General features: G+C 55.9%; 1 protein-coding gene across 3 annotated transcripts in view; it reads left to right on the top strand.

The window, feature by feature from the left end:
* Positions 1–16,478, top strand: part of NUP210 (nucleoporin 210) — a 100,702-nt gene that overhangs the window by 49,196 nt on the left and 35,028 nt on the right. For all 3 annotated transcript variants that reach the window (XR_013830290.1, XM_079935070.1, XM_079935071.1), the window contains exons 14-20: positions 409–554; positions 6,719–6,940; positions 8,967–9,140; positions 14,317–14,509; positions 15,014–15,120; positions 15,768–15,872; positions 15,962–16,063. Coding sequence is in view for 2 of the 3 variants with exons in the window: in XM_079935070.1 (XP_079791196.1) it covers positions 409–554; positions 6,719–6,940; positions 8,967–9,140; positions 14,317–14,509; positions 15,014–15,120; positions 15,768–15,872; positions 15,962–16,063 (1,049 nt within the window). In the remaining variant the exon portion in view is untranslated. The remainder of the gene's footprint in view (positions 1–408; positions 555–6,718; positions 6,941–8,966; positions 9,141–14,316; positions 14,510–15,013; positions 15,121–15,767; positions 15,873–15,961; positions 16,064–16,478) is intronic.

Raw genomic sequence — 16,478 nt, forward strand, 5'->3', positions numbered from 1 at the left:
TCCCACCGCCAGTGTTGAGCTGAAGGGGGCAGGTACCAAGGAGGTCCCCTTCGTCTGGAGTCCAGAGCCAGCAGAATTCAGCTGTGCTCTTAGAAGTCAGTGAACAGTGGTTTTCCTCGGGGGCGGGGCTCCTGACCAGAAGGGTCCACAGGAGATCCCAGGGGTAGTGTGCAGGTCGTACTGCTTCTTGATCCTGGTCCTGGAAACAGAGCGTGTTCAGCTTGTGGAGGAAAAATTGTGAGCTGTGTGCTTACAATGTGTCATGTGCTCTTTGGTATGGGAATTATACTTTAAAATGGTAAGTTAAAAAGATTCGTTTCAAGCCCAGAATGGAAGAGGGCGGTCAGCCTGTCCTGTCTTTCCCGGCAGAGGCAAGGTCTCAGTGACCTTGTGGTTCTCTTCTTGCAGGGAGGCTGCGGCCGGGGCCTGAGCACTGCAGCGGTGTCACGGTGAGGGCAGAGGCCCAGGGCTACACCGCGCTCCTCGTGAGCTACAAGCACGGCCACATCCACCTGAGTGCCCGCATCACCATTGCCGCCTACCTGCCCCTCAAGGTGAGCCCCAGGCCCTGCCCTCCCCCCGTTCCCTGGTGCAAATTGTCCATCTGCTCTGGTGAATGTGTGTTAAAACACTGATTGTTCAGAATAGCTTTTGGGACAGCTACAGAGGTGATTGTCAAGCTGAAATTAGGAGTATGGAGCAGGGGCAGGGCCTCCCTGGTGGCAGACGGTGAGCGCCGACATCCTTGTGGATGAAATGATTCCCACACGGATCGGGACAGAGGGGCTCCTGGTCCAGTAGAGACTCACCCTGCAGGGTCTCCACAGAACCCTGGCGTGGGGACAATGGCCCTGGCACGTGGTGCAGATTCTGGGGCCTCGGGGCCTGGGTCAGGTCTGGATGTGCCCCTCGCCTGATGCCAGGTAACCGTCAGCGTCTGGGTCCCCCATGCGTCTTCGTGCAGAAGGCATTTAGAGTGTTCCTACTCAGAGCATGCTGCCTTTGTTTGACACCAACTCCCGAGTTTCAATCCAGGTCCAGCACCAACTCTGTGACTTTGGCTGGTGTAATTTCCCTGGGCCTCAGTTTCCCTGCCTGTAAATGGGGCTGATACAGCACCTGCCTCCCAGGGTTGTGGTGACGATGAGCTGAGCTCACGAACCAGGTGGGCTGAGAACCGTCCCTAGGAGGTACTGAGCGCTCAGTAAGGGTTAGCTGTTACTGTGTGAACAAGGAAGACCTGGCCCTTTCTCCAGGGTGCGGCCAGGCAGCCTCGCTCGGGAGGCCCGGGGATCGTGGGGCGGGCCTCCCAGGCTGGGCCAGTCAGCACTTGCATTTCCCGGGCACCAGTCTCAGCCGCTAGGATAGCTCTGGTCCCCTTGATTTGGGATGCATTTTCTTCTCCCCCTCAGCCATTAGAAGCTAGCTCAGTGACATAAGAATTCTTCATCGCTGCACCCCTAGCCCTGGGCACACTGCCTGATACAGAGCAGACGACAACCAAGGGTTGTTGTGGATTTCTTATTGAGATATAATTGACGTATAACCTTGTGTTAGTTTCCTTAGGACAACAGAGTGATTCAATATTTGTATCTATTGGGAAATGGTCACCACGATAAGTCTGGTTAACATCCATCACCACGCATTGTTACACGTTTTGTGTGTGTGTGATGAGAACTTTTAAGATCTACCCTCTTAGCAGCTTTCACATATGCAGCACAGTGTTATTAGCTAGAGTCACCATGCTGTACCTCACATCCCCAGGACTCACTTATTTTGTACTTGGAAGTTTGTCCTTTTTGACCACTTTCACCCATTTGCCCCCTCTGGCAGCCACCAGTCTGTTCTCTGTTTCTATGAGTTTGTGGTTTTTGTTTTTTTGTTTCTAGATTCCATTTATAAGTGAGATCATAAGGTATTTGTCTTTGTCTGTCTTGGTTTATTTCACTTGGTGTGATACCCTCAAGGTCCATCCATGTTGTTGCAAATGGCAGAATTTCCTTCTTTTTATGGGTGAATAATATTCTATTATATCTGTATCTATATACCTGTATCTATATCTATATCTCTATATATGTCACATCTTCTTTATTCATTCATCCATTAATGGGCATTTAAGTTGTTTCCATATCTTGGCTATTGTAAATCACGCTGCTATGAACATGGGGTACAGATTTCCTTTAAAGTAAGTGTTTTTCTTTCCTTTGGATAAATGCCCATAAGTATTTATGGGAATTGCTGGGTCATGTGGTAGTTCTGTTTTTAATTTTTTGAGAAGAGTTGTTTAATTTAGAAGGAGTGAGTGGGGAAATGTGTCCAGGGTTACCTAGCTAGGGCTGAATCCAAGGTCTCCTGATCCCCCAAACCAAAATATATATGAATACCTACTCATAGGTGCCGGTCCCTGCTCTAAACGTTAGGGGTACAACAGTGCAAAAAACCACACAGAAATCCTTTTCCTCATGAGCTGACATTGTAGCAGAGACAGAGGTAGAGACAGACAGTAAATAAACTAGTAAGTAAGGTATTTTGTATAGGCATGCCATGGAAAAAGTAAAGCGTTGAAAGGGTGATAGGGAGGGCAGAGGAAGGAAAGATGGCAGCGTAAAATTGAAAGGTCAAGATCCTCTCACTGATCAGGACCCTGGAGGTGAGAGGGCTCGGGGAGCAGGGCTGAGAGAAAACTAAAATCCCTAAGATGGCAGCGGTCATCCTGGGGAGGCCCTGCCACAGCCAGCCGTGTGATGGAGCCTGGGGAGGAGGTTCTTCAGGACCCCTCCTGGGTGCTTGTCCAGGTGACCACATGGTCTGATTGTCTGGGTGTTTGGTGGAGCATCAGGGGCCAACCCCTGAGCTCACTGTCCCAAGCTGGGATGTAAGGATGAAGATAAGGTGGACATGTCCCCAATAAAGGTGGCTTCCTGACTGGAGAAATTATAGGGAAAAGAACAGGATATGTGTCTCTTCTCTCATCTTCCTTGTGCCTTGATATCTGTTAAGATTAGGTGTATTTGCAAGTAACAAAACGCAAAATAACAGTGGCTTAGTGAATAGAGAGTTTATTCCTCTTTCACATGAGAGGTTTCACACAGGTCTAGTGTGGCAGCTCTGTAGTCATCAGGGACCCAGGTTTCTGTCTTTCCACTTCATCGTCCTAATATGTGGATTTCATCCTCAAAGTTGCCTCATGCTCTAAGGTGGCTGCTGGAGCTGCAGCTATCACATCTGCATCCCATATAGCCAGAAGGGGAAGGAGCTCATCTCTGAGCCGAGTTAGTTTCCTGTAGTAGCCTTGTCAGAAGTTTAAAAGAGCAGCTTCCCCCTGCACCTCATTGGCCGGAACTTCATCTGCTGGCCACAGCTAGCTGTAAGAGACTAGGGAGTCATTTCAGCTGGGCAATTTACCACCCTAGTAAAATGGAAGTTCTTTCTCTGAGGAAGAGAGGAGTGTGGAAACTGGAAGGGCAGCTACCAGTTCTTGTCCAGCCTGTGCTTGCCAGCTCACTCTGCAGACAGTCCCTGGTGTTTTGTTGGTACAAGGCTCAGGGTGGGGAGACAGATCTAGGGAAATATCTCCCCCTCTGTGCCCTGGGAGGCTGCCCATCTGTGAGGAATGCAGACGTGCAGACAGACACAGCAAGCGTAGTAGAGGTAACGAAGAGTCCCGTGGGCACGGGTCACCTGTGAACGCAGAAGCAGAACGAGAGTGTGAAGGCAGGAAGCTCGGCTGGTGGGGCACCAGAAGGAGTGTGTGTATCTCGGGGTGAGGCATGAGACTGGAGGCTCCCTGGGTCAGGTCGAGCGAGGGTTAGAGCTGGATGTTCTCATGCAGCAGTGGGCAGCAGGTGAGGTCAGGGAGGGACAGTCACACCCATGAGACCCCTGCTGCTGGCGGGGAGGGTGAGTGGCCGTGTCTTGGAAGCACATTGTAAGGATGCCCCCCACGGCAGAAGAAAGACCCTCCCCAGATCTAACAGGTGCCACTCGCCAGCCCCCCACTCCACCCCCCCGGCCCGACTTACCTGTAACCTCTTCTGTCTAATTGGCCCACAGACAGAGGGGGGCTGTCTTGCCAGTTCCCTAACTCCCTTCACAGCCAACACACTACTTCCTCTTCAGCCTGGTTGGCTGCAGCAGTTTGGGGTACATTGTCACCCCACCTGCGGGTTACCCTTTGGGGGCCTGGAGTGCCAGGGTCTGGGGTCCCCGCCTGCCTCCTTCATCCCGGTGATAATCAGCGTGGGCTGTGCACCCTGGAGCCTCTGGGTCAGCCAGGTGCCGGGGCGGCGGTTGAGGGGGGACTGTCACCTCTGACTGCCTCTCCCCTCCCCTCCCCTCTCCTTTTCTCTGGATCCTGGACTGAGGCGGGTAGTCCATCTCCTGGAAACGCAGAGTGCTGATGCTAAGGGCCTCTTGATGACCAGACGCCCTCCTGTTTTGCAAACCAGGAAATTGAGTCCCTGAGAGAGAAGGTCTCGACTGCGATACGGGGCCCCTCCTCTCCTGCTTGGCCTGTCCTGGTATCTGCGTGTTGACGCCCCCAGTACGATTTATCAGTGTCCTTCATTAGCCATGCTGATTATTAACCTATCTCCCTGGCACACGGTTCGGTGACGCTTTTATGCCTGGATGGGAAGAGAATTGCACAGCAAGGTGATAATTGATCATTCTCCAGCTTTAATTATAGGACATGTGGTACTTTTGCACAGTCTTTCTATTGGGCTGGTCAGGAAGAAATCCTCCTGCAAGGTTTACAGTGACCTACTTTGTCCATAGCAGAGCTGTTCTGGTTGTGGTGATGAGACGGGTGAGAGCAGGGCATCTGGAGTCGGAACAGACCCGGGCTCGCCAGCTGGGTGAACTTGGACGAGTTGTTTCTGCTTGCTGGGCTTCACTCTTTCCATCTGCAAAATGGGGGTGACAGTTGACAGTAGTGGGGGCCATTTACTGAGCATATGCTACATGTGTGTTCAGGGCTCCCATCCATGCCCCCTTGAATCTGAGATAACCCATGAGGCAGGGTTCTCATTGTACCCATTTTATAGGACGGGAGACTGAGACTTATAGACATTAACCTGCTTAAGGTCACACAGCTGAGTGACAGCTTCATTCTAGCTTTGGGGACAGAGAAGCAAATGCACTTAAGAACACACAGGAAGTGATGACAGGTGGTGAGAAGGGCGGTCCAGCTGGGAAGGGAGGTAACAGGTGACAGGAGGTCCTGCCTTGGACGGGGGATCTCAACCACTCAACGGACTCTCAACCACTGCGCCACCAGGGAAGACCCAGGGTTTGCTTTTTTTAACCTTATTTTTTGTCTAAGTTGTTTATGTGGTTCCCAAGTTAAACCCGTATTCAAAGTACACCCAGAAGCCTCACTTCCATCCCTTCCCTGCCTCTTGTCAAAAACTATTTTGATTAGTTTCCATTTTACAGTGTCAGTGTCTCTTTTTGCAAAAGTCAGCAAGAACGATTGTATGTTCTTATGCCCTGCCCGTTCCTCTCTTACTCAAGGGTAATATGCTAGATATCCTGTTCTGCACTTTGCTTCTTTGCTTGGAAAATAACCTGCAAATCTCTCGACATCCACATGGGAAGATCTTTGTTTGACATTCCATCGTATGGATAGACCACAGTTTACCTAACTAGGCCCCTGCTGGTGGGTGTTTGTGCTGTTTCCAAGCTTTTACTCTTAAAAGTAATACTGTAATGCGTAGCTCTGTGTGTATGTTTTATATATTCATGGAGGCGTATCTTCGGAGTCCATTCCTAGAAGGAATGTTGCTTGGACAAGGGATAAATGTGACTGTCATTTTAGTAGATATTGCCAAATTTCTCTCTGTTGGGGTGGTGCCATTTTCCTGTCTCCCCAGCGGGATAGAACACGTTTCTCGATAATACTGTTTTTGAAAATTCCTGAGAGAATAGATCTTAAAAGTTCTCATCTGGGGTTCCCTGGTGGCGCAGTGGTTGAGAGTCCGCCTGCCGATGCAGGGGACACGGGTTCGTTTTCCGGTCCGGGAAGATCCCACATGCCGCGGAGCGGCTGGGCCCATGAGCCATGGCCGCTGGGCCTGCGCGTCCGGAGCCTGTGCTCCGCAATGGGAGAGGCCAAAACAGTGAGAGGCCCACGTACCGCCAAAAAAAAAAAAAAAAAAAAAAAAAAAAAGTTCTCATCACAAGAAAAAGAAATTGTAACTTTGTGTGGTGATAGATGTTAACTAGACTTATTGTGGTGACCATTTTGCAACATATACCAATATCAAAACACTATGTTGTACTAATGAAATGAATATAATGTTACATGTCAATTATATTTCAAAAAACAAGTTAATTAATTTTATAAAAGAGTACGTGTTTCCCTACGGACTCACCAGCAGTGTGTGTGCTCAGACTTTTGGATTTTTGCTAATCAGATGGCAGAGAAATAGTATCACAGTGTAGTTGTAATTTACGCTTTTAAAAATATTTCAGTTTGTCTGTAAGGTCTTTCATTTCTCATGTGGTTGAGATCGCGCTGCAGATACAAGAGGAAACAGACATGCCTTTCCTTTAATGAGCCTATAGGCCAGCTGGGGAGACAGACGCCCAAACAGATCATTTCCTGGCAGAACAACCAGCACCAAGTAAAGCAAGGACCAGAGAGTGAGCCACCCCAGCCCTGGCAGGCTCGCCTCTCCCAGGGAGACGTTGACGCTTCCCCTCTTTTCTCCCACAGGCTGTGGACCCCTCCTCTGTCGCCTTGGTGACCCTCGGCTCCTCAAAAGAGATGCTTTTCGAGGGGGGTCCCAGACCCTGGGTCCTGGAGCCTTCCAAGTTCTTCCGCAACGTCACCTCTGAGGACATGGACAGCGTCAGTCTGGCTCTCTTTGGGCCCCCTGCCGCCCGGAATCACCAGCAACACTGGATCCTCGTGACCTGCCAGGTCTTGGGCGAGCAGGTGAGCGGGGGGCCACCCCCAGACCAGCCTTGCCCAGAGCGAGGGATGGAAAGTCACGTCCCCCAAGCACCCTGCTGTGCCTCGCAGCATTATTTTATCTAACTGCTCGAGGCAACCCTGAGAGACAGCCGTGGCTGTTGTACCCATTTCACAGACAGGCAGACTGAGGATGAGGGTGGTTGAGTAAGCACCATCTGGGCCTAGCGGGGTGTGGCAGTTGGGACCGCGCTACACGCTGGCCAGTCCTGCTTCTCTTTCCACACCCGGGGCAATCTCTTGGTCCAGGGCGTCAGCACTCCCCACTGTCAAGTCCGGGTGGGTTGAGATCGGGCTCGCAAAGTCAGAGGCCTCCAGGGTCAGGCAAGTATCAGTATTATAAATGAGTGGGACTGCAGACCCAGGGTGGGCAGATCCTTTCGGTGTTTCAGGATGAGCCGAGAATCCCAATATTTTTTTCTCCGGAATCTTTTTTTTAGATGGAAATATAATTGATTTACAATATTATATTAGCTTCAGGTGTATGGAGTGTCTGGATTTTTTTTTTTTTAATGCTGAAAACCAAAAAAATTAGCCTGGGTGGACGGAGCACAGTGCACCTGTGATCCCTGCAGGGCCGGCATCGGCTGGATAGAGCAGCAGCTCGCCCCTCCGTTCCCCTGTGCCTGGCAGTCCCAGGCTCAGGGCTGCACACTCGTCTGGTTATAGTAGGGGTGTAACCCTCCATTCCCAGGGTGCCCGGAAACAGAACGCAAGGGGTGAGGAGGCCAGCGTGAATCAAGAGACATAGGAGAGAGCCCCTTTCTTGGGGGAAGTGAAGAACACCTGTGTTTATGTACTAGTACAGAGCATGTCAGTTGATGTTAACACACACACACACACACACACACACACACACACACACACACACACACACACACACACACACACACACACACACACACACACACACACACACACACACACGGCCCCCAGGCACCCTTATGAAGACGGCCACACCGAGACTGGCTTGGTGTGAGCGGAAAAGAGGCACAGTGAGAGGCCCACTTCCACTGGCTTCGTTGTTTTTTTTACAAAATCAATTGAAGAATAAGAAAAATAATAAATACCACAACAAGAATAAACTTACTCAAAAATGAACGTAGAGAACTTTCTTAGCCCTGGCTTGGCTCAGTCATCTGTGTCCCCCTCGGACGGTAGGGGTTGGACCCTCAGCAGGGCCGCCCTGAGGGCCCCCTACCCTGGTGCTCTGGGGTGTTGGGGGTCACCCAGGACACTGCCCTCTGTCCTGCCTCGTGGTCAGGAAGGTTGAGGGACTTCTGGACCGGACTGTTCTGGCGTGTGAAAGTGAGTGTCACTGAGGGACCGGGAGCCGCTCCCTCAGGACCGGCCGTGAGCCGTGTTGCTCGTAAAATGGGGGCCAGGCTTGATTTCTGAGGTCCCAGCTCTGAAAGCAAGCATAAATCTCCGTGTCTTTTCTTGCACCTTTAATTTCCGTCTTTGCAGCCTCCAGCTGAGCTTGTCTAAGAGGCGAAAGGAGGGCAGGGCTGTGGCTCCAGCACCTGCTCAGCGGCCCCGCCCTCCGTAGCCCTCAGCTGGTCCCCCCCCAGGGGCTCAGTCCATCAGACACGCTCTGCGGCGCCTGCACCTCGTTGTGATGGGTGTCTCCAAGTCACTCTGGATTCCTCATTCTAAACGCACAAGCTTGTCGATTTGCTCATCAGCCATGGGGTCTTCATAGGGTCCCGGGAAGCTGCATGGTGTTCCCCCGACCCACCTCTTCCTCGGGCCCAGGAGCCGGCAGTGGTTCTGTTCTGTTAGTAGAGGGCGCCAGGGCCCCTGTCGGAAGGTCTCTTGCACGTTGAGGGAGCTCTCTCCTGGGCGTGTGGCGCTGGACCGCCGTAACCCGCTTGGGATGCGGGCATCACCACCATCCCAGTTCTGCAGAAGAGCACACTGAGTCCTGGGGGCTCCCAGCGGAGCAGGGACTCGGGCGTGGGGTGTCTGACGGCTGCTTCTGCTCTGCCAGGTCGTCGCCCTCACGGTGGGGAACAGGCCCAGCATCACGAACCCCTTCCCGGCACTGGAGCCTGCTGTGGTGAAGTTCGTGTGTGCGCCGCCCTCCAGGCTCACCCTGGCGCCCGTCTACGCCAGCCCCCAGCTGGACCTGTCCTGCCCGCTGCTGCAGCAGAACAAGCAGGTGGTGAGTGGCCTTCTGGGGAGGCGGCGTGGGTAGGCCAGGCGACACCCGGTGCTGCCCCCTCAGCCCTACACTCGCCTTGTCCGGTGGGCACTTGTCTGCGTGTGACACGTGAGGCCCGGGATCTGGAGGGGTGGGGCATCCCCCGCGTCACAGCTGCTGGTGGCAGCGCCCGGACTCTGCCGCCTCTCTGCGTGGGCACTTGGCGGTCTGTACAGATCTCGCACTTTCCTGTGTGGCTCGAGGCTGTTAAGGTGGGGTTCTTGTCTCAAGGCAGGAGTTGCAGAGGGAGTGGCTGGCGGTAGCCGCCTCCACGGTACGGGGGATGGTGCTGTGTTTCCAAGGTCACTGCGAGCAGAGGGAAGAAAGTCACTGGGGTCCCTGACAGCAGGGATGTGAGGTGACAGCAGTCCAGCCTCCACCCCTGAGACCCTCGAGACCGGACGGCTGGACGTGGAGGATTTGGAAGCCCCCTGGTCCGGGTCAGGCATGCACACGCCCTGCTGGCCGGCGGCGGCCCATCTCGGAAGGGAACCAGGCTTCTTTCTTCTCATCCCTCAGCGTACGTTCGTTGGATCTCACCCCCTGTGCTGGGCACACGTCAGGTTCTGGAACGCAGAGTACCCAGGGCAGGCGAGGCTCGGGCCTCGGAGCCGACAGGAGGCCCACAGCAGACGTGGTGGATGGGCGGGTGCGAAGCCCTGTGGAGACAGGGGACCTCAGACTATAGGGAAAGGCCCCTGTGAGGAGGGCACACAGGCTCACGCCTGTGCTCGGGGCGCCAGCCAAGAGGGACCAAGCTCAGGGTGCCCCAGGCAGGTGGAACAGCAAGTGCAAAGGCCCCGGGGCCAGCCCAGGGTCTCTGCAACCCTGCTGCCCACCCAGTGATCAGAACCGCTGTGTGTGTCTTGCTCCTCGTCCCTGAGGGCTGGACCCGCAGGCAGAACCTACGTCTGTCCAGCTCCAAGTCTGGTGCCTCCTTGGCAGCCCTGCAGGTGCTTCTCTCCCAGCCCCAGCCTGCAGTCAGCCCCGGGGCGTGTCCAGCTGCCTGCCTGGGGCAGCGAGATTGGGAGTCGGCTCCTGCTGCTGTTTGGTCAAGTTGCGTCCCTTTGAAGCTCTAGGGGAGGCGCCAGACTCCAGGACCTGGGACTTGGGAACAAGCCCACCCTCTGGCCGGTGCCTCTGGGCCTCCTGTCCTCGTGAGCTTGGTTCAGCTTTTTCTCCCGCTGCTCTGGCGATTGTGGGGGGCTTCCCTGACCCCTCAGCTCTGACGCATGTGAGCCCCTCCGCTGGTCCCGTGAGCACTGGGGCCTCGCCGGCACTGGTTAAAGTGAGGAGTCTGTGTGTGCGGCTCAGGGCCCTCTCCCCTGCCCCGCGGGCCTGCAGGGAGCATCCTGCTGCGGGAGGAGACCCGGGCTCAGAGCCCAGGGCCCCTCCGCAGGCTCGTTGCCATGGTGCCACATCCTCCCCGTCCCAGGCCTGGGTGTGCATGTCATGGAGCGGCTGACCATCTTCCCTAAGGTGAAAATCTGTGTGTGTTCAGGAAAAGACTTTGGGGGCTATTGAGATGAATGTCCTGAAAGTTTTACATTTTAAATCACTTTTATGTACTCAGCAAATTATCCCTTGTGGAAAGAAAGACAACATATAAGTCTGGATGCTTGGAAGACCCGGCTTGCTGGGTCCACCGTGTGTGTGCCGGGGAGCCGGATTCAGGCCCGGCCTGAATCCCACCCGCTGTGCAGCTGCCTCCTTTGAGTGATGACAGTGACATCCAGAGTTCCCGCGGGGGATAAGCGGGACCGGACATGGGGAGTCAGAGTGGGACCTGCAGGCCCTGAGACCGCCCGTCACCCTCCCCCCGTGATCAGTGCCCGGATGCTGGGACAGTCCCATGCTCTGGCTTGCTGTCCCCTGGCTGGAGTTGTTTCCCTCCTGAACCCGCAGGTCTTTATTCACACGTTACTTTCGCGGGGTGTGGGGGGGCCTTCCTCAGCCTTAGACCTTATCTGAAGGTCCCCACTCAGCATTTCCTACGCGGTTCCCTTCTCCCCCTCCCCGCCCCCAAGCACCTAACATCAACTAATGCTGTAGAATTTACGCACAGGCAGGCCTCAGAGACGGCGTGGGTTCGGTTCCAGACCCGGCAGTACAGTGCGAATATCGCGATAAAACAAGTCTCAGGAACTTTTTGGTTTCCCGGGACATATAAAAGCTACATTTATATTATCCTATAGTCTATTAAGTGTGCAATAGTGTTATGGCTAAAGAAACAATGTACACACCTTAATTGAAAAGGACTTTATAGCTAAAATATGCTAACTGACCTCTGAGCCTTCAGTGAGTCATGGCAGTAACTTCAAAGGTCCCTGATCACAGACACCCTAACAAGTACATATAATAATGACGAAAAAGTCTGAACTATTGCGAGAATTACCAGAACATGACCCAGAGACATGAAGTGAACAAACGCTGTTAGGAAAATGGCAGTGACAGAATCTCTTGACACACGGTTGCCACGAACCTTCAGGCTGTAAAAACGAGGGATCTGCGAAGCGCAACATCTCCGAGCTGTGCCTGTACTCATTTTCATCTTTGTGAGTCTCTCTCTCAGGGCCCAGCTCGTGGTGGGAGCTCAGTGAATGGTGGGTGGATGAGTGATCCAGGGACCCCCCCCAGCCCCCCGCCCGCTGCCCTTATTCTGTAGGCTCACATGCCTGGTGCCGAGGACAGGGCCGGGGTTATGGTCAGGCCTGAACAGCGGGTGCTCCTCCAAAGCCCCCTCAGCTCTAGCCTGTTCAACCCCAGGCTGGCCAAACCTTCTCAGTTTCAAAGGAAAAAACAGATCCAAGTGCCTCTTTCCTGTACTTAAACATTGGCTACTCGCTGAAGGAGCCGAGTCTGGCCGTCTGTCGGCTGTGACCTCGGGGTCAGCCCAGGGTTGTCTCTTGGCTGGAAGATGCGGGTCAGGCAGCGAGTGCGGCTCTGAATTGGCTCTCGTGTGTTGTAGATCTTTGCTCAGACACAGAATTGCCTTGTGATCCATCCGTGCTGGGATTCCAGAGCCGCAGGCCAGTCAGGTGTGGCCCCTGAGATCTGTGGTGTCACCAGGGGACCCTGAGGAAGATATATCCTTGCCACACATCCTGGTGCAAATCGGTTTCACTTTATACGTCTCCAAAGCCAGAGGCTGCCCAGGACGTGTTTGCAGAGTCGGTCACTGGCGAGGCCAGGCACTAAAACGGGGCTGACCTGTCGGAGTGACAAAGTGGGACTGCACTCTGGCCTGACCCCAGTCCTCTGAGCTGGGCATCAGCCGTGCAGCTCACTGCCAGAAGGTGACAGGCTGGGGCTGGAATGGGGCTGCCTCCTGACTCGTGTGCTGGGGAGAGGCTGCACAGCGTCTGGCGAGGCCGGTGGGCTTTAAAATCAGACCAGAGAGTCCCACCCCTAAACCTGTGTGACCTTGGGCAAGCAACATAACATCTCTGAGCCTCAGCCTCCCCGTTTGGGGATGATGCTCTTGCCATTGGCAGGACCAGTGAACCTGCGAGCATGATTGTTGCTTTGTTCATTCCCCCCCCACCCCGCCCCTGCCCCGCCCCGGGGGGGAAGAGGAAGGGAAGCACGTTAGTTTTCCACCCTGGGTCGCATCTGGGGGACAGAGTGGGGCCTCTAGAATACGCACTTTGTTCTCCCCGCCCACAGTCACAGCTCCCGACTCGTGTCCACAATGGTTGTAAAACTCCTTTGCATCCCCAGGTGATTATGCTGACCTGCATTTAGAATTTGGGACCTGCTTTGGTCCAGAGTTCTCCGGGGGCGAGGGAGGTGGGAGTTTGCTGACTGCATCCGGCGGGCCAGGTGGGCTCGGCGGCAGTACCGACACCCCTGCACAGTAAGGGCTCACTTCTCGCTCACGCAGTGTGTGCATCGCAGTGGGCTGGGGGCCCCACTTCGTCGTTATCTTCCTTCCAAGACTTGGGCGGTGGAGCGGCCCCCAAGTTGAACGTGGGCAGAGAAGCAGAGCTGGCAGATCACGTTCTAACCATTCAAGCTTCTGCCCCCGGAACTGTCACGAGTCACTTGTCACATTTCACTGGCCAAAGCAAGTGATGCCCTTACTCCTGACTGCAAGGGCCAGAGAAGCTCAGTCCTTCCTCCTGGACCCGTGCCTGGTGAAGTGTGGGTACTGCTGAGCTCAGGTTCCTGCCTGAGTGACACGAGCCGGGCCCCTTAAAATGCTCTCACGCGACCCTTATTTAGAACAGAGCCCTGGAAGGAGGATCTCGTGCAATTCCCACTTCACGTGGAGAAACTCCAGAAAGTGGGTGACTTGCCTGGGCGGAGGTGGGTTGGAGTCCGGGCTGTGGGAGCCGGGCGTCCATTCGGGCCGGGAGGGCGGGGTGAACCTCGGTCTGGGGGAATGAGGCCGCTCCCCCGCGGGCCCTGGGGAGCAGAGCTGCTCAGGTGCGCGCAGCAGGAGGTGGGCTTTTGGAGTGGAATCCTAGGGGCCTGCCGCTGAGCCACCGAGGACCTCTGTCCCTTCCCTCCCCCGGGACCCGTCCTCACCCCCATCACCAGGGTGGTCAAGGCCAGCTGAGAGCTTTGCCATCCCAGTGGCTCTGGGACACTTTGGGGTGTAATTGGCGTTCCTGTTGAACCACGAGGCGGGGCATCCTGGAGGGGCTGAGGTGGGCATGGGGCGGGGGGAGGTGGCAGGATTTGGAGAGGGGAGGGCTGAGTGGAGGAGAGCAGCCTGGCTCGGGTGGGGAGGCCGAGGGCAGGGCCCCCCAGCCTCGGCACTGCTGACATTTGGGGCCAGATCGCCCCTTCTTGGGGGGCTGCCCAGTGCACCCTGGGGTGTTCGGCAGCACCCCAAGCGCTACACACTAGGCGCCAGTTGCGCCCCCCGCAGTGTGACAACCAAAAATGCTTCCAGACCCCGCCAAGGCCCCCGTTGAGGACCACGGACTGGAGCGGGAGGCCAGGTTGCATAGGGCTGGGGGCACCTTGCTGGCTGGCAGTAGTGACCATCCGTTCGCGACTTGCCCCCCACGGGCTCGCCGGGACCCCTACGAGCTTACAAGGCGGCCGGCAGGTCCGCTGCACCGTGTGGTCAGGGGCGACCCCGCCCAGTCCGGGGCGCAGCCATAGCGGGTAACCTCGGCTTCTGCAGGTTCCGGTCTCCAGCCATCGCAACCCCCTGCTGGACCTGGCCGCCTATGACCAGCAGGGCCGCAGGTTCGACAACTTCAGCTCGCTGAGCGTCCAGTGGGAGTCCACCAGGCCGTCGCTGGCCAGCATCGAGCTGGACCCGCCCTTACAGCTGGTGTCCCGGGACGATGGGAGCGGCCAAAAGAAGTTGCACGGTGAGCCGGGTGGTGAGCGGTGGCCCCAGACAGACGAGCGCGTGCCGAGGGGGCCGGCAGCTGTGGGTGGAGGGCTGGGGCCCCCTCTGTCCAGGACCAAAGCTCAGGGAGCTTCAGGACTCTCCTTTAATCCTCCCACGTCTGTGACGTAGGAATGGCCTCTCTGTGTGGGAGATGGGGAGACAGCTCGGGGCACACGGCGGCTGAATCTCAAACCCAGGTTGTACACAGACCGGCCTGGCGCCGACGCCCTGCGACGCTGCCCTCACAGACCCCTCGGCAGCCGGGAGCTGAGCTGTCTCCTCCAGCTCCTCTAGGCTGCCCCGGGAACCTTGCTCAGGGCCCGTTAACTCTTAGGGTGCACACGGTGTAAACGAAGCCCATCACCTATTTTTAGGGCTATGGGAGATTTAACGCTACAAATTAGACAGAGGGAAGGAGGGGCCGCCTCACAGATACAGCAGCGGGGCCCAAACCCGACGCCGCTTTCTCTCCCGCACTCAGGTTTGCAGGCCATTTCAGTTCACCAGGCCTCGGGCACCACGGCCATCTCTGCCACTGCCACTGGCTACCAGCAGTCCCACCTGGACATGGCCAGAGTGAAGCAGCCGGTACTGACCAGAGCCCTGGGGGGCCGGGGAGCCCTGCTGCTTCTGCTTCTCCTGTGCTGTGCCCAGCGTCCCAGGGTCCTGAGCCCCTCGCTGGGCTGCGCCCCGGTCACCCCCCGCTCCATGATCAGGGGTGCCTCCTCACCAGGCTCCCTGCCTCAGTCTCCCCCGCTGCACACCCTGCACGCAGGCAACGGGGGGATACAGCTGAAAGGCAGAGGGACCTCGCTACACGCCGTCTCTGGCGCACGCCTCGGGGGCCCTCAGGCCTTTGGGCCGCAGCCTCTTCCCCGCCGCGGCCCCAGCTGAGTGTGCAGAGCTGGTTCAGCCCCATCCCCTAAGCCCGCAGCTCCCACTGCCTGCAACGCCATCCCACTTTCCTGGGGTGCGTGTCAGTCGTCCATCCCGGGAGCCTGGCAGGTGGGATGAGGCGCCCACCTGGGCAGGACTTCAGGAGGCCTCGCAGGGCTGTGGTCTCAAAGCACGATGGGTGTTACTGGGCTCGTGTCCCCGACATAATGAGGTCCCGCGGGGCGGGGGGGCGCCAGCCCCTGGGGCCACTCGTCCTGCTCTTCTGGGGGAGGCCGTGGGCTGGCCTGAGGTGGCCCCCAGCCCCCCTGGATCTGACAGTGCTGGCTTTGCCCCTTCAGCACCATCCCCTCATGCCCGTGTCGGCCTCCATCGAACTCTTGCTGGTGGAAGACGTGAGGGTCAGTCCAGAAGAGGTGGCCATCTACAACCACCCGGGCGTGCAGGTACAGCCTCCCCCCTGCTCCAGTGCCTGGGTGTGACCCCACCCCTGGGGGACCCCAGGCCTCTGACACCAGCTGGCCCCTCCTAACAGGCAGAGCTGCACGTCCGAGAAGGCTCTGGCTACTTCTTCCTCAACACCAGCAGCGCGGATGTGGTCAGGGTGGCCTATCAGGAAGCCCGGGGCATCGCCACGGTGAGTGGGGCCCTGCCCCCGCCTTCCTCTTCGTACTAGTGAGCAGATTGCTGCCGAAGCTGGCCCTTAGTCTCGGCTGGTGTGTTGAACAGTCTTCAGATTCCCTGATTCGCTGTTTGTGAAACTCACGAGCTACCTTTGTGGTTTGTATTCCATCTCCACAAACTACCCGCACTGTAGTTACCTAGTAATAATAATTAGTATTTAAAATTTAATAATTAATTGAACTTAATAATTGTATAATAATTATTATTACATGAGTGTCAATATAAGAACCGCAAGGAAATTGCCTTAAAGACGTACCGGCTCTCTCTGTTTCCCCATGTTCCTTCCCTGACCCTCTCCCTAGCTGTGCCCATGGTGTGGAGGAACTGAGCATTCTGCTCTTTTCAGTGCTTTTATTCTAAGGGTTTTT

This window comes from Stenella coeruleoalba (assembly GCF_951394435.1).
Source record: "Stenella coeruleoalba genome assembly, chromosome: 10".
NCBI classification, from domain to species: Eukaryota; Metazoa; Chordata; class Mammalia; order Artiodactyla; family Delphinidae; genus Stenella; species Stenella coeruleoalba.